Source organism: Lynx rufus, unplaced genomic scaffold (assembly GCF_022079265.1).
Source record: "Lynx rufus isolate CCGP_SWC_20201006 ecotype Redwood Valley unplaced genomic scaffold, mLynRuf1.p SCAF_2, whole genome shotgun sequence".
Taxonomy (NCBI): domain Eukaryota; kingdom Metazoa; phylum Chordata; class Mammalia; order Carnivora; family Felidae; genus Lynx; species Lynx rufus.
Window position 1 is genome coordinate 171,863,745 of NW_025814834.1, and position 21,639 is coordinate 171,885,383.

The 21,639-nt window shown below is 37.5% G+C and overlaps 1 protein-coding gene across 1 annotated transcript in view; it reads right to left on the reverse strand.

Moving 5' to 3' along the window:
• Positions 1-21,639, reverse strand: part of PATJ (PATJ crumbs cell polarity complex component) — a 368,066-nt gene that overhangs the window by 219,026 nt on the left and 127,401 nt on the right. The window contains exons 22-24 of the mRNA XM_047084721.1: positions 20,110-20,284; positions 6,075-6,146; positions 3,860-4,037 (exon numbers count right to left, since the gene is read on the reverse strand). Of these exons, the coding sequence (XP_046940677.1) occupies positions 3,860-4,037; positions 6,075-6,146; positions 20,110-20,284 (425 nt within the window). The remainder of the gene's footprint in view (positions 1-3,859; positions 4,038-6,074; positions 6,147-20,109; positions 20,285-21,639) is intronic.

The following is a 21,639-nucleotide window of genomic DNA, read 5'->3' on the forward strand; positions in this document are numbered from 1 at the left end:
GATTTTGGCTCAGGTCATGATCCCAGGGTCATGGGATTGAGCCCTGTGTCAGCTCTGCACTCAGCATGGAGCCTGCTTAAGATTCTCTCTCCCTCTGTCCCTTCCCCTGCTTGCTCTCTCTCTAAAAAGAAATAAATGATTGGCAAAAAAATTTTTTAAATAAAAAAATAAAAAAGGCAGGTGAGTCTAAAGCACAGTGTAAAATGGAGAGGAGAGAGAGGTGAGGTCAGGAAGGCAGCTGAAGGCACACCCCACAAAAGCCACGGCAGGAACTTTGGCCTTTTATTCTAACAGACATCCGGTGGGAGGTTTCAATGCTCTGTAAAGCCTTTTCCCATCTGAACTCAGGAAGGATGAGGATAATAGTAAATGCATATAGAAAAAATTTTAACTGAAGCTTAAAAGCAATCACAATGGTTTGATGAAGCTTCTTATGAATAACCTGATCCCCATGACATTCTACAATAAATGAGGTAGAAGCTATAAAAGAACCACTTCATCTTCCAGTAATAACCAGCTTCGGTTTCCCCAACACAGATTTCCACAGGGTTAAATGTGAATCCCTAAAGTTGGGAAGTTAGGGGGGAAAATGGAATGCTGTTACAACAAAAAAATAACCTGAGTGTTTCTAAGCTGTAAATTTATAACCCAAAGTGTGTCCCATTCACACAAGACAGACCCATTTCTAAAAATTAAATTAAATTCCAATTTCCCACTTAAACAAATTCTTCTCTACATGGGCCCAAATCCTTTATGCAATTGTGCAATTGTTTCAAGGCAGAAAGAAATATTAAGCTTTACTTAAAAACAAATGAGTAATTCTCTTCACGGGAAAAAAGTAAACAAATGACTCAGTATGTTTGACAAAATAAAGATTCAAGTATTAACATTTCACATCTGGTGTGAGTTTAAAGAAATTTACTAAATCTGAGACACAACAGTGGTATAAAAGTGTTGATGGATAAGTGAGAGAATACATTCATCTTACAGCAGAGAGAGATGAGGGGAAAACCCACAAAATTTAAGAAGATAAACAATGAACAATCCAATTAGGAAACAGGCAAAAGACCTGCACAAACATTTCCCTGAAAAGGACACATACATAAGGTGTGAAAAGTTCTTTATCATTTTCCATTGGGGAAACTCAAAACAACAATGAGGTATCACTATCTGCCCATCAGAATGTGCAGAATGAAAAACAGTGACAACACCAAATGTTGGTGAGGATGTGGGGAAACTGGGCCACTCATACATTGCTGGTGGGAATGTAAAATAGTACAGCCACTGTGGAAAATAGTTTTGACAGCTCCTTTCAAAACTAAAAATGGACTTACCATACAACCCAGCAATTGCATTCTTGGGCATTTATCTCAAATGAAGACTTATTTTCACTCAGGAACTTGTATACATATATTTAGAGAAGCTTTATTCATAACAATAAGCCAAGAACTGGAAACTACCCAAGTGGCTTTCAGTGGATGAATGGTTAAACTGTGGTACCTCCACACCATGAAATACTATTCAGACATAATAAAAGGGTATCAACTATTAATGGACACAACAGATTAAATGAACTTCAGTGAAATTATACAGAATGAAAAAAGCCAATCTCAAAAAGATACAGAATGCATAATTCCATTTCTGTGATAATTGTGAAATGAGATAATTAAAGACATGGAGAAACAGATCAGTGATTCTCAGAGGTTGGGGATGGGGGGATATGAAGAGGGGAAGAGGAATGGCTGCAGAGGGTAGCACAGGGGAGTCTTATGGTGATACGGTTGAGTTTCTTGATTGTGGTGGTGGTTATGCAAGGCTACACATGTGATCAAACTGGAGAGCTATAAAAACACATACAGTTATACATCGGTGTGTGCCTAATTGGTAAGATGGAAATAAGGTCTGTGAATTATGTCAATATCAGTATTTTGATTTTGCTATCGTACTATAGCTATAGTTACTGTTAAGGTAACATTAACATTGAGGGAGGCTGAGGGAAGAGTATATGGGACCTCCTTGTATATTTCTTTACAATTTCTTTCCCATGACTCTGTATTTCAAAATAGAAAGTTAAGGTGGGGGAGAGACCAAACAAAATACAAAACATATATTTAAAAATTAAGTTCAAATATATCAGGAATCAAAATAAAAAATTAATCCGTGTCACTTATTTACTAGATGAAGATTATCAATGTAGATTTAATAAGACAAAATTCCTTATGTATTGCTTACAAAACATACAACTAAAACAAAATCACAAATAAGGGTGAAAATGAAGGAATGAAAAAAAACAAAAAAACAAAAAGCAAACCAATGTACCATGCAAATACTTAATAAAGGAAACCACACCTGCCCCAGAAGGAGTAATCCTTTTAAAATATGTATGCATTCATAATCTTCTAATGGATTCTCACTGCGTTCAAAGACAACCTTCCAAGCTCTCTGTGATGTGGCTTCACTTTACCTCTCAGACCTTTTCTCTTCGTGCTCTCTTGCTCCCTTTAGCTACATTATCAGTGCCAGTCTGCTTTCTGCTCCTTCAACACAGCCAGACAAACTCCTACCTCAGAGCTTTCGCCTTTTAGTTCTCTCTGCCTGGATCCTTCTTCCCCTATACATCCACAGGGCTCATTCTCACGCTTCCTGTATTTGTCTCAGTATCATCTTCCATAACCAATCAGTTGCAATTACCACCTCCATTCCTTATCTTTCTGTTCTATTTCTCCATAGAATCTACAATCTAACACTCTACACATCACCTATGTAATATCTTCCCTACTACCATGTAAATGCCATAGGAGTAGGAATTTTGCTCATTTTCTTCACTGCCATGTCCCCTGTGTGTTTGAAATTTTTTCAGTTTCAAAAACACAAATATAACCTAATATTTGTATATACAGAAAGGTTTTACACAGTTCTTTGCTTTAATACTCACAATAATGCTATGGGTTTTGAATTCTCATTTCCATGAGAATAAGGTGCATTTAATAATTTGTCCAAGAACAAATGCAAAGTAAACAGGGCAATCAAGACTTCACCCCATGACCTCCAGTGCTCTTTTCACTTTATCAGAGCTGAAGCATCAGGGCTGAAGTTTATCATCATAAAGCAGGTGTCACGAAGAAGCAGATGCTGGGACTGAAGATATGGAATATGAGGTCATCCAATAAATGTAATGCAAAGAAATGTGTGAGGTTCAGACCTCAGGACATTCTCAGTGCCTTGATGGACCTTTTAAACTCTGCTCTGCAAACCTGCCACATGTGAACAATGGATTCGCCCCTCCCTCCAATGTAATCTGGGAGGATGTGCGTGGCTATTCCACTGACACATATTTATAAAAGGTAGAGCTTGTTCTAGGGAATCTAGTCAATAATATGGTAACAATGTTGTATGGGGACAGATGCTAACTACACTTGGGGCAAGCACTGCGGAATGTACAGAATTGTCGAATCACTATGTTGTATACCTCCTACACCTACAAAAATTAATGTAACATTCAATCTAGATCAACTACACCTACAAAAAAGAGAATATTAGAAATTTTTTAAATGATGAAAAAAATTACAACTTGTCAGACTGTGGGAGAAGCACAATGCTCATCACCTGTCTCATTCTGTTAAATCATAGAATTGTTTTTTCAGTCAGCTGCGCCTTTGTGCAGCATTCTGTATGCTACCACCCTGATGTTATAATTATATACATATAATTTAATGCAAACAACATACAAACTAAGGCATGGGAAGAAAATACACCAATTGTACATACATATACCCCAACAATGAAGGGAGGACTTCTGGTTAAATATTACTGTCTTAAAGCAGGTTTCAAACGAAAACAGAATTTTAACATCATTTACCTCAAGTATTTTATCTCCTGTTTTAAGAGCATTTGTTTTTCCTGCTGGACTGTCTTCTAAAACTTGTTTGATAAATATACCTTTAAGTTCCTCTCCATTCTTCAGGCGTTTTATAACAGTTTGTCCACCAACAATACTAATACCAAGGGACACATTGGGTTCTCTGAAAATCTCAACACTGTAAAAAGAAAATAAATTCACTCATGAATAAGTTAGTATAACTTGTTGGACTGTCACTAGAAGTGTTCACTTTGTACCATATCCTTGTGACTCATATCTTATATGAATATATTTTTACAAATGTTATCAAAATTGTACCTCGTTCAAAAATTCTAAGATATTTTCAGTGATTTGTGGCACATGTGAAAGCCTAAATTTAGAAAAAGATTTCTAAAACAATTACACCTCTTAATATTCTTAATGTTCACAGCTCCTACCACAATATATTTTCTGTAATTAGTTCTTTTAATCTATATCCATAACATTAGCAAAGAATGAAGAAAGTAATAAATGGGTGAAAAAAAATCAAGAAAGTCACATATATCATTTTGACAAAACCCACAAACTTTCATAATAAAATAAATTTCTGACCAAAAATCTTGTTACCCAAACTGTTTTTTCCAGTCAGCAGGTTTAACCTGTGGTTCTTTAAGTGGAGGACAGATTTTGCTCTTAAGGCTGTAAGTTGTTCTCTTTTCTTCCTACCTCCACATCCCTCCCTCCCTCCCTTCCTTCCTTCCTCCCTCCCTCCCTCCCTCCCTTCCTTCCTTCCTTTATTGAGACAGAGAGAGAGCAAGTTGGGGAGGGAGGGAGAGAAAGGGAGAGAGAAATCCCAAGCAGGCTCCGCACTGTCAGCGCAGAGCCTGATGCAGGGCTCGTAACTCACGATGAAATCATGACCTGAGCTGAAATCGTGTGTTCAACCACCTGAGCCTCCCAGGCAACCTGAATGAGCCACCCAGGCACCCCACATAACTTTAAAAAATAAAGAATGGAATAAAACTTGCTCTTCCCTGGTTATGAGTTTTGCTCAGACTGCATAGATGTGACCAATGATTAACTGAAATTTTTAAAAAGTAGTTCAGAAAACAGCTCCCAAGAGGGGCACCTGGGTGGCTCCGTGGGTTAAGCATCTGACTCTTGGATTTTGGTTCAGGTCATGAACAAGGTTAGTGGGATGGAGCCCGGGTCTATGAACTGAAAGTGTGGAGCCTGGTTCGGATTCTCTCTGCCCCTCCCCTGCTTGTGGGCAGCTCTCTCAAACTAACATAAACAAACATTGAAAAAAGAAAAGAAAATGGCTCCCAAAGACAAAATTCAGAAGTGCAAGAAGAAAACAGACAACGTAGGTAGGTATTGTGGCATTAATAACGCATGCAGAATAGAGCAGCTAATGGAAGACTTTTATATACTGTTAGCTCAAACTAGGCACAAACTTGGAACTAACACAAGGGAAGGAAGGAGGATAGAGATAAATTGATACATGATAGAAACCTCAACTGATGTTGTTGTTCACTTAAAAAAAAAAATAAGGGAAGGAATTTTAGTCCTTTCAGGGAAGTCCTACCTGCCTTCCTCAAGGATGCAGTAATAAAATATCCTTAGTCCATTGGTTACTACCATACATAGACAATTGCAAATTGCTTTCTCTGCAAAGGTATGATAAAGACTTTCCTAATATTGATTACAGTCATTTTGCCCAGGTAAAAATCTCTAGAGAAGACAAACTGAAACTAAAATTTAGGTCATTTTGTAGCAATGTGGATGGAACTGGAGAGTGTTATGCTAAGTGAAATAAGTCACACAGAGAAAGACAGATACCATATGCTTTCACTCTTATGTGGACCCTGAGAAACTTAGCAGAAGACCATGGGGGAGGGGAAGGGAAAAACAAAGTTAGAGAGGGAGAGAGCCAAACCATAAGAGACTCTTAAAAACTGAGAATAAACTGAGGGTTGATGGGGGGTGGGGGACAGGGGAAAGTGGGTGATGGGCATTGAGGGGGGCACCTGTTGGGATGAGCACTGGGTGTTGTATGCAAACCAATTTAACAACAAATTTCATATTAAAATAATTAAAAAAAAAACCTCAGACCAGCCTAGATGTACATTATGGCAATACTTAATCAGTAGAGAACGTCTAAATGACACTCTGAAAGGAAAGAGCAACCAACTGTCTTCTCCTACTGAGAAAGCCAATGACATCATCAACGTACATTCTTGGTGGACCCCAGTGGCTGAAGTTTGGAGTTTCTTCTCCTTCACCTTCTTCTCTCTCAGGTAACTCACTGAAGAGAGACAAAGGAAAAACACACATGGACCTTGTAAAACAGTGCTGTTAAAGGTTCTTACAAAGTTTTGAAGTTGAGCAATCTATTTGTAGGTAAATAGTTCTTAATTTTTAAGGTTTAAAATATTTACATCAACAGTTAACTATCTGTACAAAACAAAAATACATTACTTTTAATGTTCAACAAACAATCCAGAAACACACATCACAGATTATAAACACTTTTATTGGTGACAGTCTAGACGCTATTTCCTAAAAATCTATGTGTGATTTGTACAACTTCACATTTGTTTCATGATTAAGGTACAAAATATTATAACATATATTCCTTAAAACTTGGTCCTGATCGACAAGCAAAGAAAACACTCCAGCATAAACCAACATATGTAGCTGAAATGGCTAAACAGGAAACAATCCCTCTTTGTAGATCTGTCATCCTGGCACTAAGTAACTCCCCTGTGATGTGTATCCCATGAACGTTTTGTGTCATTATCCATCACTTTGCAGTTTGCAGAGAGATTTCCTTCTGGTAGATCTAATTTGATCCTCCCACCTACCACTGCCATACTTTCACCCATCAAGTCATGCTGGTATAGAAGTGATAACATAAAATGCTGAATTACAGGGGTGCCTGCAAGGCTCAGTTAAGCATCTCTTTTTTAATGTTTATTTATTTTTGAGGGGGAGGTTAGAGGGGCAGAGAGAGAGGAGGAGAATCTGAAGCAGGCTCTAGGCTCCAAGCTGTCAGCGTAGAGCCCAACATGGGGCTTGAATGTGCAAACCGCAACCTGAGCTGAAGTAAGACCAAGCTTGGTGCTACAAGCATCCAACTCTTGATTTTGGCTCAACTCATGACCCCAGGGTCATGGGATCGAGCCCCATGTCAGGGCTTGGGATTCTCCCTCTCTGCCCCTTTCCCTCCTCAAAATAAATAAACTTAAAAAAAAAAAAGATCCTTTTAAAAATGCTGAATTACAAAGTACTTATAAAGGTAATGCTATCTAATAGGGTAGAGACATTACCATATATTATCTGGAAGAGTACTCCTAAGAGAACTCCTAAGCTCCAGTCTAACCCGCACCATGAAATGCGTGTGTGACTCTGGACCACCACCTGAGATAATAGGTCTGAAGGGTACATTTTATTACTCTATACAAAAATGTAGGTACTACCTCTTCCATTTCACATTCACAAAAACCCTGTGAAGCAGGCACTGCAGGTCATATTATTATTTTATTCTTCCACTTGAGGAACTGAAGCTCAGGGAAGGCTGCAACTACACAACCTCCTCACAGTATCCAAATCTGTGTTGCAGCCTAAACTTTTCAATGCTCCATTTTTCTCTGAAGTCTCAAATGAGTCCTATAAATAGCAGCAAAACTCCAAACCCACCTGCATGTCTACAGACAGACTTTCTAGGGTAGAATGGTTTCAGGCTGAATGAAAAAGAGAATACCGAAAGAATCCAAGTATTAGTTAAGAAATTGGAATCATCAGGGGTCGTTAACATCTCACCTATTCCCAGATGGTTTTGTTGCCTCAGCCAGTCAATGATTTCATGATTAAGAGCATCACAGTATTCAAGGAAAAAGAGTTTGGCAGATACTTGCCAATTACTTATCTAATGTCCTCTTCCTCCTTCCTTACCAACATAACTTCTCCTTTATTCCAGGTGGCACTATGCCCAGATTTAAAGAAATACATTTTCTGGACTTCCTTTCAGCTAATGTTAACTGGGAGCTACAGTTCTGAAATGGAAGTACAAGTCCCCAGAGATTTCCAGAAAAACTCATTACATGGAGAGAATCATCTGGCAGGAGCCTTTCATGCTACGACCTTCCCTTTCTTCTTGCCTAGAAGGCAGAGAGATATTGGCAGTGAGGCATGCATTCTAAAATCATGAAGAAACAGTGACTAAAGCAATGCATTAAAGACAGCAGAGCAGAAAGGAAGGTGTTTAAGACCCCGGCAGATCACCTTCTTCAGGGGTTTTTACATGAAAAAAATTACAGCCCCACTTGGTTAAGCCACTCCAAGTGGAGAGTTTTATAAGCAGCTGAATGCAATCCCTACAGGATACCCAGGATTCTACCAATTTAAGCAAAGTCTTCATATTATCACATTATATTATTCCTTGCACATGTGCATAGATGTTCATTGAATAGCTGTAATAGCAGAAGCTTTCATATTTTGATTACCCTATGTAACAGTAACAAGGATTAAATGACGTGACTGTCATTTAGTGGAAGCTTAATATTCATTTCCTTTACAATTTTTTTCATTTGAATTTCTATCAAAAATTTTCCCCGTGTATCGTAATCTTTCTTTTTTTATTTAACAGCATCTTAATAGCCCATACTATTGATGTAATTTATCTGCCATTCCAAATATGATACTTTACATTATATCCTGGTTTTCAGAATATGGACATTACTGCAAGGAATATTGTCATGCTCTATTTTAGAATTCCTCTGTAAATATTAACTGAGGATTAAAAATTAAAAATCCCCAAACAAACCAACATTGAAACTTTCCTTCTATTTTCTACTTTCCTGTATCCCAAATCACGACAGGTGTGATAATAAGACATAAATATTTGGTCTAATTAAGGACACACCTCGGGCTGACTAAGCCTTTCCAGAGAGGCAAGTGCTCGCATCATGCTCACCATCAGCCACACTCCAGAGTGCCACTGACTCTTGGGAGGAGAGTTCTCCATGAGTCTGATGCCTGGTGTTTGCAGTGGATGTCCAGGGACACCCTTTGATTGCCTGGCTTTGGTGGATGAAGGGTCTTGCACTGTTGGGTTCCACAGGACTATGGCAATCAGAGGACCATTCTTGGTAGGCTACCATCACCAGGACATTTCAAAGATGGCAGACTGAGGCATATGCCCCAGGCTTTCTGTGAAAAAGGTCACTTTGCTCATCCTGGAGCTTTGGACTAAGGGGCAGGATTCAGGTTTGGCACACATCCAGTGCCCTACAGTGTGGCTCTAAAGGAACATAGGCTGTGAACACCACCTTGGCACTTTCCCTCTGCTTTGCTCCAGCTTGCTGGTATCTCCCCTAAAGGAGCTTATAAACACTCTTCTGGAGCCCAAATTTTTGTGACTGCCACCCAAGGCACACCTCAGATTGCCTGTCTTTGGTGGCCAGTGAGGCTTACACATGTGGTCCCTCAGGACCATATACATTTGCATACTTTTAAAGCTGCTGCCTAAGGGTTTGGCTTCTAGTCAAAGCCTGATTCTCCCCTTTTGGACACTGACAACCTCAGGTGAGGCACATCCTCAACTACCAGGAGCTATTAAAAATACAACAGCCTGCTTGAACAAGCACAGAAATTTGGGAAACAACCAAGAGCTGTGGTAGGGCTGAATGAAAAGTTTCACCTCCTACACAAGGCCACTCTTTCTAGACTTGGAGAGGTGGCAGTTTCATCTACTGTATAGAAACCAACACAGAAAGTCAAGCAACATGAAGAAACAGAGGAATGTTCCAAATGAAATTTAACAAAACCTCAGAATGCCTAAGTCAAAAGGAGATAAGCAATATACCTGTTAGAGTCCAAAGTCATGGTCATAAAGATGATCACTGAAGTTGAAAGAATGGATGAACACAATTAAAACTTCAACAAACACATAGAAAACATAAGAAAGTACCAAACCAGTCACAGAGCTGAAGAATGCAATATGTGAACTGAAAAATACACTACAGGTATTCAATAGCTGACTAGACAAAACAGAAGGATCAATCACCTCAAAGACAAGACCAATCAAAGAAGCAAAAGGAAGAAAGGATAAGAAAAAATGAAAATAGCTTAAGGGACTTATAGGACAACTTCAAATAAACTAATATTCACTTTCTATAGGGCTCCCAGAAAGAGAAAAGAAAGAGAAAGAGGTAGAAATTTCATTTGAGGAAATAATGGCTAAAACTTCCTTACAATGGGAAATGAAATAGCCATCCAGATCCAGGAAGCCCAGAGAGTTCCAAACAAGTTGAAACCAGAGAGACCCACAACAAGACATGTTATAATTAAAATGTCAAAAGTTAAAGACAAGGGAAGAATATTAAATGTAGCAAAAGAAAAAAAACCTTGTTAATACTAAAAAAAAAAAAAAAAAAAAAACCCATTCCCCATGATAAGATTGCCAGCAAATTTTTGAGCACATGCTTTATAGGTCACAAGGGAATGGCATGATATATTCAAAGTGTTGAAAGAAAACACTTGAAACCAAAAATACTCTATCTGGCAAAATGATCATTCAGAATTGAAGAAGAGATAAAGAGTTTTCCAGACAAGTAAAAACTAAAGGAGTTCATCACCACTAAACTGGCCTTACAAGAAATCTTAGAGGGGCTTCTTTAAGCTGAAAAGAAAGTGTTAATTAGTAATGAGAACCCATGTGAAAGAACAAATCTCACTGGAAAAGTAAATATATAATAAAGGTCGTGGATTATTTATAAAGCTAGTATGAGGGTTAAAGGAAAAAAATAGTAAAATAACTATGATTACAATAATTAGTTAAGGGACACACAAGATAAAAATATGTAAACTATGATATCAAAAACATAAAACATGGTGGGGAGTAGTAAAAAGATTGAGCTTTAGAATGGGATCAAATGTAAGTTATCATCAACTTAACGTAGACTATTATAGATGTAAATTGTTATATGTAAATCTCATGGTAACTACAGGCCAAAAACCTATAGTAAATACACAAAAGATTTAAAAATATAAGCATACCACTGAAGAAAGTTACCAAACCACAAAGAAAATAAGAGAAGAAAGGAACAGAGAAAAACTACAAAAACAGATAGAAAACAATTAACAAAATGGCAATAAACACATACCTCTCTATTACTACTTTAAATGTAAATGTACTAAAATCTCCAAAGACACAGAGTAGCTGAATGAAAAAACAAGACCCATTTACATGCTACCTACAAGACTCCTTTCAGATGTAAAGACACACAGAATGAAAGTGAAGAAATGAAAAAGTATATGCCATGCGATGGAAACTAAAAGAAAGCTGGAGCAGACATACTTCTATCAGACAAAATAAACTTTAAAACAAAGATTAAGAGACAAGGATGTTATATCAGGATAAAGTAATCAGTCCAATAAGAAAATATAACATTAATATAGAACACAGGAGCAGTTAAATATATTAAGCAAACATTAATAGACTTAAAGGGAAAAATAGTGATACAATAACAGTAGGGGACTTTAGACCAAAAAATCAATAAGGAAACATCTACCTCAAATGACATGTTAGACCAGGTGAATTTAACAGATACATACAGAATATACCATTCCAAAAGCATTAGAATACACATTCTTCAAGTGCACATGGAGTATTTCCTAAGATAGATATCTTAGGCCACAATTTTTTTTTCTAAGTTTATTTTTGAGATAATACATGCAACACAAGTGGGGGAGGGGCAAAGAAACAGGGGGACAGAGAATCTTAAGTGGGCTCTGCTCTGACACCAGAGAGCCCCACGCAGGGCTCAAACGTATAAACCCTGAGATCACGACCTGAGCCGAGGTTGCATGCTTAACTGACTGAGCCTCACAAAACAAGTCTTAATCATTTAAAACAAAAAATTTTTTAACATTTTTATTTATTTTTGAAAGACAGAGACAGAGCACAAGCAGAAGAGGGAGACACAGAATCCAAAGCAGGCTCCAGGCTCTGAGCTGTCAGCACAGAGCCTGACAGAGGGCTTAAACCCATCAACTGTGAGATCATTGACCTGAGCCGAGGTCGGATGCTCAACTTACTGAGCTACCCAGGCACCCCACAAGTCTTAATCATTTAAGATGACTGAAATTAAATTTTTTTTTTCAACGTTTATTTATTTTTGGGACAGAGAGAGACAGAGCATGAACGGGGGAGGGGCAGAGAGAGAGGGAGACACAGAATCGGAAACAGGCTCCAGGCTCCGAGCCATCAGCCCAGAGCCTGACGCGGGGCTCGAACTCACGGACCGCGAGATCATGACCTGGCTGAAGTTGGACGCTTAACCGACTGCGCCACCCAGGCGCCCCTAAGATGACTGAAATTAAATGAAGCATCATTTCCATCTGCAATGGTATGAAACTAGAAAGTTCATAAATATGTGGAGATTGAACAACATTCTTTGACCCACTGGTCAATCCAAAGAGAAATAAAAGAAAATGAAAGAGAAATTTTTAAAAAATGAAAGAAAAAAAAAATGAAAAAGAAATACATTGAGATAAACAAAAATGGGAATTTAACATACCAAACTTTATGTGATGTAGCAAAAACAGTTTTAAGAGGAAAGCTCATAGCAATTAATGCCTACCTCAGGAAACAAGGAAAGTCTCAAACAACCTAACTTTTACACATGAAGGAACTAGAAAAACAAATGAAGCCCAAAGTTTTTAGAAGGAAGGAAATAACAATGATTAGAGCAGAAATAAATGAAATAGAGACTAAAATGATAATGGAAAAGACCAATGAAACTAAAAGCTGGTTCTTTGAAAAGATAAACAAAATTGACAAACCTTTAGCTAGACTACTCAAGGAAAGAAGAGGTCTCAAATAAATTCAGAAATGCCACTGATGCCATAGAAATACAAAGAATCATGAAACTACTATGAACAATTATATGCCAACAAATGGGACAACCTAGAAGAAATAGATAAATTCCTAGAAACATACAATCTTTTAAGACTGAATAAGGTAGAAATAGAAAACCTCAATAGACCAATTACTAATAAGGAGATTGAATTGGTAATTGAAAGCCTCCCAATAAACTAAAATTCAGAACCAGAAGGCTTCACTAGTGAATTCTACCAAATATTCAAAGAAAATTGATTACCAATCCTTCTTAAAATTTTCCAAAAAATGAAGGGGGTGAACTCTTCCAAACATATTTTACAGGCCAGCATTGCCTTGATACCAAAACCAGACAAAGATACAAAGATGCAAAAATCCTCAACAAAATATTAGCAAACCAAATTCAACAATACATTAAAAGGATCATACACCATAATCCAGTAAGATTGACTCCAAGGATGCAAGTATGGTTCAACCAATCACAAATCAATGTGATACACTACATTAACAAAATGAAGGCTAAAATTCATATGATCATCTCAATAGATGCAAAAAGACCATCTGACAAAATTCAACATCCGTTTATAATAACAACTCTCAAAAAAGCAGGTATAGAGGAAATGTACCTCAACATAAATGCCATATATGACAAGCTCACAGCTAACATCAGACCTAACAGTGAAAAGCTAAAAGCTTTTCCTTTAAGATAAGGAACAAGACAAGAATGACCACTCTTACCACTTTTATTCAAAAAAGAAACCAAAGGCATCTAAATTGGAAAGGAAGAAGTAAAACTCACTATTTGCAGATGACATGATATCATATATAGAAAATCCTAAAGACTCTATCAAAAAGAAGTTAGGATAAATGAATTCTGTAAAGTTGCAGTATACAAAATCAACATGCAAAAATCAGTTGTGTTTCTTTACACTAATACAAAGTATCAGAGAGAGAAATTAAGAACAAATCCATTTACAATTTGATCAAAAGGAATAAGATACCTAAAAATAAAATTACCAAGGAGATGAAAGACCTGTATATTGAAAACTACAATATATTAATGAAAGAAACTGAAGACACAAATAAAAGATATTCCATGCTCACGGATTAAAAATATTAATATTTTTTAAATGTCCATGCTACCCAAAGTAATATACAGATTCAATGCAACTGCTATTAAAATCCTAGTGGTACTTTTCACAGAAATAGAATAAACAATACTAAAATTTATATGAAACCTCAAAGACCTAGATTAACCAAAGCAATCTTGAGAAAGAACAAGGCTGGAGGTAACATGCATCCAGATTTCAAACTATATTACAAAGCTATAGTAATTAGAACAGTATGGTACTGGCATAAAAAGAAACACATACATCAATGGAATAGAGTCCAGAAATAAACCCACACTTAGATCATCAATTAATTTACAACAAAGGAGCCAAGAACATATAGTGGGGAAAGGATGGTCTCTTCAATGAATGATGTTGGGAAAATTGCACAGCCACATACAAAAGAATGAAACTGGACCACTATCTCACAACATACACAAAAATTAACCCCAAATGGATTAATGACTTAAATATAAGACCTGAAACCATAAAATTCCTAGAAGAAAACATAGGTGGTAAACTCCCTAACATAGGTCTTAGTCATGATTTTTGTAATCCAACACCAAAAGTAAAAGGAACAAAATCAAAAGTAAACAAGTGGGACCACATCAAACTAATCAGTACAGTAAACAATAAACAAAATGAAATGGCAACCTACTGAATGAGATAAAATAATTGCAAATCATATATCTGATAAGAGAATAAAACCCAAAATATGTAAAGAATTCATACAACTCAATACCAAAAAGCAAACAATCCAATTAAAAAATGGGCAGAGGATCGAATAGACATTTTTTCCCAAAGACGACATACAGATGCCAACAGGTACATGAAAATTTGCAGAGAAATGCAAATCAAAACTACTGTGAGGTATCACTTCACATCTATTAGAATGGAAATTATCAAAAAAGCAAGAAATAACAAGTGCTGATTGGCAAAGATATAGAGAAAAGGGAACTTCTGTACACTGTTGTTGGAAATGTAAATTGATGCAACCATTATGGAAAAAGTATGGAGGTTCTTCAAAAATTTAAAAATACAATCACTATATGATCCATCAATTTCACTTATGAGTATTTAGCAAATAAATAAATAAATAAATAAAAATTAAAAAAAAGAACACACTGATACAAAAGATACATGCACTCCCATGTTCATGTGTAGCATTAATTATGACATTTATTTATGATAGCCGAGATACAGAAAGAGCCAAAGTGTCCATTGATAAAGAAATCATGGAATTTAAAATGGAATATTATATAGCCATCAAAGGAATGAAATCTTGTCATTTGAGACAACATGGATGGAACTTGAGGGTATTATGCTAAGTGAGATAAATCAGACAAACAAAGATAAATACCATATGATCTCTCTTATATGTGGAATCTAAAACAACAGGGGTGCCTGGGTGGCTCAGTTGGTTAAGCGTCCAACTCTTGATTTCAGCTCAGGTCATGATCTCATGGTTCATGGGATTAAGCCCGGCTGACAGCACAGGGCCTGCTTGAGATCCTCTCTTTCCTTCTCTCTCTACCCTTCCCCAATTGTGTGCGTACTCCCTCTCTCTCTCTCTCAAAATAAATAAACATTAAAAATAAAATAAACAACAACAACAACAAAAAAAAGCTCACAGATACAGACAACAACAGATTGGTAGTTGCAAGAGGCAGGGGGTGAGAGATAGAAATGGGTGAATTGCTTTTGTGTTGTTTTAGTTTATTATTTTTTAAATGTTATTTATTTTTGAGAGAAAGAGAAAAAAAAAAAAAAACAGAATGTGAGCGGGGGAGAAGCAGAAAGAGAAGGAGACACAGAATCCGAAGCAGTCTCCAGGCTCTGAGCTGTCTGCAAAGCACAGAGACAGATGCGGGGTTCAAACCCACAACCACAAGACCATGACCTGAGCCAAAGTTGGATGCTTAACCACCTGAACCACCAAGGTACCCCTGTTTTGTTGAGTTTAAATAAATTGAATAAATATTCTGATCTGTAGTCAGACACATTATCCATTGCACTACAGGCCCCCTTTAAATTTAATCTTAGAACAAACAAACAAACAAAAAATTAGGCCTCTAAAGGTACAGGGAAGTCAATGGGATGCAGAAGCACAGTGTACATTAAATAACTTAGCTGGGTTCTACACCAAAATTAATGCAAAGTAGAAACTCTAAACTATAATTCAGCACTTCATGATACCCTGATCTGAAAGACTGTCTTCCAAAAGAATCTATGCATTACTCAGAAAAGCTCCGGTGTGGCAATAAATATTCACCTATGAACCTAACTCCACGGGACATACCTTTAAAGACTAAAAGGGGGAAAACATGACTTACAGGAACTCTTCTATTACCTGCTAAAATTTTAATATATCCTGAATCTATAACAGCAAGTCAAAAAAACAATATTCAAATGCAAGACTGAGCTCTCAAAAGTTAGGTTGAAACTCTTGAATGCCTGTGCCCACATAAGGAATCAGCTTGTCAAAGTTACCTCTGGAGAATAAGAAAGGAATGAGGTAGGAGTACAGTGTATCTTCCCTTTCTGAAAGTGGTAAGAACTGAGTGACAGAATGGATGTTCCATTTTGACTTCTGCATAAGAAAGGGGGGGGTGGTTTTGGAAATTTGTTTAGATATTTTCCAATTACAGTTCTATACCTTTAAAAAAGCCGTCTCATTTCCGAATTCTTTGTGAGATTTAATTATTGACACCAAGCAGAAGAGAAATTTAAAAAATAAAACGGTCTCATTTGAAAAGTAATTTGACCATATAAGTAGTCAAAATTAGGGGGACCTGGGTGGTTGAGTCACTGCAGCATGTAACTCCTGATTCCAGGGTTGTGAGTTTGAGACCCACATTGGGTGTAGAGATCACTTAAAAAATTTTTTAATTTAAAAAAAAAGTCAGGGGCACCTGGATGGCTCAGTTGGTTAAGTGGCTGATTTTGGCTCAGGTCATGATCTTACAGTTCATAGGTTGGAGCCCCACATCGGGCTCTGTGCTAACAGCTAAGAGCCTGCAGCCTGCTTCAGATTCTGTGTCTCTCTCTCTCTGCCCTTTTCCCACTCACACCCTGTCTCTCTCAAAAATAAACATTAAAACAATTAAAAATAAATTTAAAATAAGTCATAAAATTATATATATATATATACATATATATATATTTTAAATGTTTATTTATTTTTGACAGAGAGAAAGAGACAGAGCATGAGTGGGGGAGGGGCAGAGAAAGAGGCAGACACAGAATCTGAAGCAAGCTCCAGGCTCTGAGCTGTCAGCACAGAGCCTGATGTGGGGCTTGAACTCACAGACTGCGAGATCATGACCTGAGCTGAAGTCGGATGCTCAACTGACTGAGCCACCCAGGTGCCCCTATAAAGTTATGTTTTTAAGCCTTCCAGTACTTCCATCTGCAACCATCCCTCCTGAAGAAACAAACCCATTGCCTGTTTAATACTATGCAACATAATACTATGTAACCAGGAGCTTGGTTACACTGCTCACGCCAGGACAAAGGACCTGTCAGCACCTCCCTGCTGAACACTGGTCCAGTTTTGCTGAACGAAAAGCCATCAGATTTCTCCAAGTGGTTGAGCTTATCTGAGTCTTTCCTTTTTTTTTTTTTTTTAATGTTTAATTTTATTTTAAGCAGTCTCCATACCCAATATGGAACTCGAACTCAAAACCCTGAGACCAAGAATCGCATGCCCCACTGACTGAGCCAGCCAGGAACCTCTGAGTCTTTTCCTTTACACTCAGAAAGGAGCTTTGCTGAAGCACAGAGACCAACTTTTTGCAATATGAAGTTTCTGTCTAAAACTATAGGCAGAGGGACACCTGCCTGGCTCAGTTGGTGGAGCACGTGACTCTTGATCTCATGGTTTTAAGTTCAAGCCCCACACTGGGTGCAGAGATTACTTAGAAATAAAATCTTAAAAATAAATAAATAAAATTAAATGTAAAGGTCAATAAAAAGGGTCAAAGGTCACAGGTTGCTGAACGGAGAAGTGATATCATTCTAAGACACTTCATATGTCAATACAAAATCATTCTTGGACTAAAGGTTTAATAAAAACACGAAGGCCAATAAATCCACCCTATCTCTCATCCCTGTTATGCTTGGCCAACACCTCCAACTCCTTCCTTCCTTGCTGCTCTGGTTTCTCCTTCCATTTTCATATACACCACGGATACCCCTTTCCCTCTCCCCGCCCCCAGGCCAAACTACCCATCACACTCCACGGAATCTCCTTGAATTGTCAAGAAACTACTCCACACTCTGACCTCTTCACCAAACTTTCTCTCAACAGCTTCTGGTTCTCTGCCATAGATACCATGTTCAAGTGAATGATACTCACTGTCTCACCTTGGGAAGTTGGAAGGTGGGGGGCAGGGAGCAAGATTTTTCTAAACTGCTTTCCACCAACCACTAAGCCATTACTCTCCTACCCTCGTTTCAAAAGTGACACCTCTACTTTTAATGTACACATTGCTACCACCTTATCACTCTTTTCAAATAATCTTTACCTAAATGACAAAAAATATAAAAAATAAGAAATCTCTTTGGATTCCTATCTACAGGATACAAATAGCACTTGCATTTGTACTTTGCTTTCATTCCTGGCACCTGTCTCTGTGGATTAACCACCAAAGGTTAATCTCTCTAGGTGCGCAATGTCTTTCTCTCCTTCTCCTCTCTCCAGGGACTGTGTTTAATAACTTCCTTTCCAGCATCTACATATTTCTTTGCTGGATCTTTCCCAGAAAGACACACACACAATACATATATCAATATATATGTAATTATGTATGCATAACCCCTTCTTCTTTACCTCAATCCAAAAATACCCTCTAGCTATCTAGATGATACGCATTCTGTCTCTTTTCATGACCTGGATTCTGAAAACACTAGTCTCACTGGACTTACTATGCCCAATTTCGGACCTGTTCAATTCTCAACCTACTGCTCTCTGATTTCTACTTTACTTAAATTGTTCTATGCTTACCTAGTGCATCCGTGTGGCCAAACCCCAAGTAAACTTTTCCGTTTTATCTGCCCTGACCTCTCTGTAGGCCATGATGAAGGTCTGTGAAAAACCTTTGGTAAAACGTTCTCTTGTCCGGTTTCTACGACAACCTCTAGGTTTAATTTCCTCTGAGTGACATTTTGTTCACTCCATTTCACTATTTTCTGCCTCCATTCTTACTTGTGATATTGCTGCTCTGCAAGACTCTAATTTTGGTCCCATGCTCTTCTTAGTATTTGAGCTTACCCTGGATGACTATTCAAATCTAGCAGTTTCACCTACACTTGATCTTGCTCCCAATTATTAACATCAGGATAGATACCAACGTGAATCCCCAGAATCACACACCTAATTGATTCCACTTCGCTTTGTTGTCCTATGGATACTGGAACCTTCGTCTTGTCCCACACTGAATTCGTTTTCCCTTACAACCTGTTCATGCTCCTATAAACTTTTTTCTTTAATTAAAATATAACATACGATGTTATATCGGTTTCAGGTGTGTAACACAGTGATTCAGTGGTTCTATACATTGCGAAACGCTCACCATAAGTGTAGCTACCACCTGTCATCATAAAAATTATATTAACTACATTCCTCATGCTATACTTGTCTCTGTGACTTATTTAGTTTATAACTGGAAGTCTGTGACTCTTAATCCCCTTCACCTATTTCATCCATCCACCTCCACTCCCCTCCGCTCCAGTTTGTTCTTGGTGTTTAGGAGACAGTTTCTGTTTGTTCGTTTGTTTTGTCTTTGCAGATTCCACATATAAGTGAAATCGTATGGCACTTGTCTTGCACTGTTCGACCTCCCTCATTTAGCATGATACCCTCTAAGTCCATCCATATTGTTAAAAACAGCAGCACTTAATTCTTTCTTATACACCACATTTTCTCTATCCATTCATCTATCATTGGACACTGAGTTTGCTTCCTTTGCTCCTACAGTCTTGTTAAAGAATTAATGGCACTGCAATGCATTTATTGTCCTAATCCAGAGACACAAGTCACCCTCAACTATGTCCTCTCACCTTGACACATGTTATTAGTCACCAATTCCAACAAATTCTCTCTTAAATCCACTCCCTCCTTAATTTGTCTGTATGTCTTGCTTATGTTGTGAAACTCCTAATCTCTTAGTAATTGTCTACTATAGGGCATTTTTTTTATAAGAGCAAAAAAACCAGACTACTTTATAATGTGAAAACAAAGATAAATGGTATCATACCATGCATCAGTGGTATATCTAGAAGACAGTGTTCCTGTGTATGCCGAGGTCTTGGAAACAACTCGAGTCCTGGGGAGTTGATATAAAGGCAAATCTTCTTGCTCCCTTCTTTGAGCCACAGCAGGAAGTTCAACAAGCAAGCCAGGACCTTGAGCATCATCTGGAATCATCATACCTACACAGCAAACCCAGATGATAGTGAACACAAGATGCTTTCATTTAGCCTTCATTCATTCAACAAATAGGCCTTTTCTAGGTAGAAATCTTATTAAGTAAAATGTTTAATATGTCAGATGGTGAAAAATAAAGGAAGGAAGGAGGACAGGGTCTCCTCAGTGGAAGAGAGTTGCATTTCACACATGGCCTTACTGAAAAGAGGACATTTTAGCAATATAAATATTTTATCAAAAGAATCCCCTTAATGATGGTATTCTAATCTCACTACACATTTTCCCTTATCAACCTCAGCTGTCCCAACTGCAGGCACTCCTGCATTTCACTTATTAAAATAAATAAATAAGTAAGTAAGTAAGTAAGTAAGTAAGGGGTGCCTGGATGGCTCAGTCGGTTGAGGATCTGACTTCAGCTCAGGTCATGATCTCGCATTTTGAGTTCAAGTCCCATGCTGGACTTGAACAGCTCAGAGTCTTGAGCATGCTTCGGATTCTGTGTCTCCTTCTCCCTCTGCCCCTCACCACACACACACACACACACACACACACACACACACACTCTCTCTCTCTCTCTCTCTCTCTCTCTCTCTCTCAAAAGTAAACGACCATTAAAGAAATATTATATTGCATATTTGAAAGTTACTTAATAGATCTTAGAAGTCCTCATCACGCACACAAAATAATTTCACAGAATGACAAATAACCAAATAAAAAATCTTACATCAAAAAATGTTTTAATTTTAATTCCAGTGTAGTTAACACACATTGTTATATTGGTTCAGGTATACAATATAGTGATTCAACAACTCCATACATCACCCGGTGCTCATCAGGTTAAGAAAACAGATTTTTAAAGGGGCTTTGTTTACAAATTTCATAATTCTTTTACAGTTGTTACCTATTCTCGTGTCAAACTATGAGTTAGAAAAGATACTAACAACTGTTATTTTATAGATGGAGAAATTCAAGTTAAGGAATTTTGCCAAATGGAATGTGCAAGTTTACCTGACATGCCATCTGTGTTATTTCCACATTTCCTGAAAAAAAGAATAACTGGGGCAGAGTTGTGCATAGAGTCCTACAACTCATAGGACCCTTACTGGCATAGGTCTATTAATCACTCTTAGGATACACCCGATTCTCAGCCAATCCTTCTTGAGCATATTACAAACATGATGAATTGTGATCAAATGTCTTCCTTAAATCCACACATTTATAGTATTTTTTGGAGCTCTGCCTAATCAGAAAATCTCAAATTATTTCTAAAAGACATAGGTATTATCCTAAAACTTTTCCTATAAGCATTACCTCAACTCTTTCCATTTCTTCATAATGAACAAATTTTCTACTAAACTCA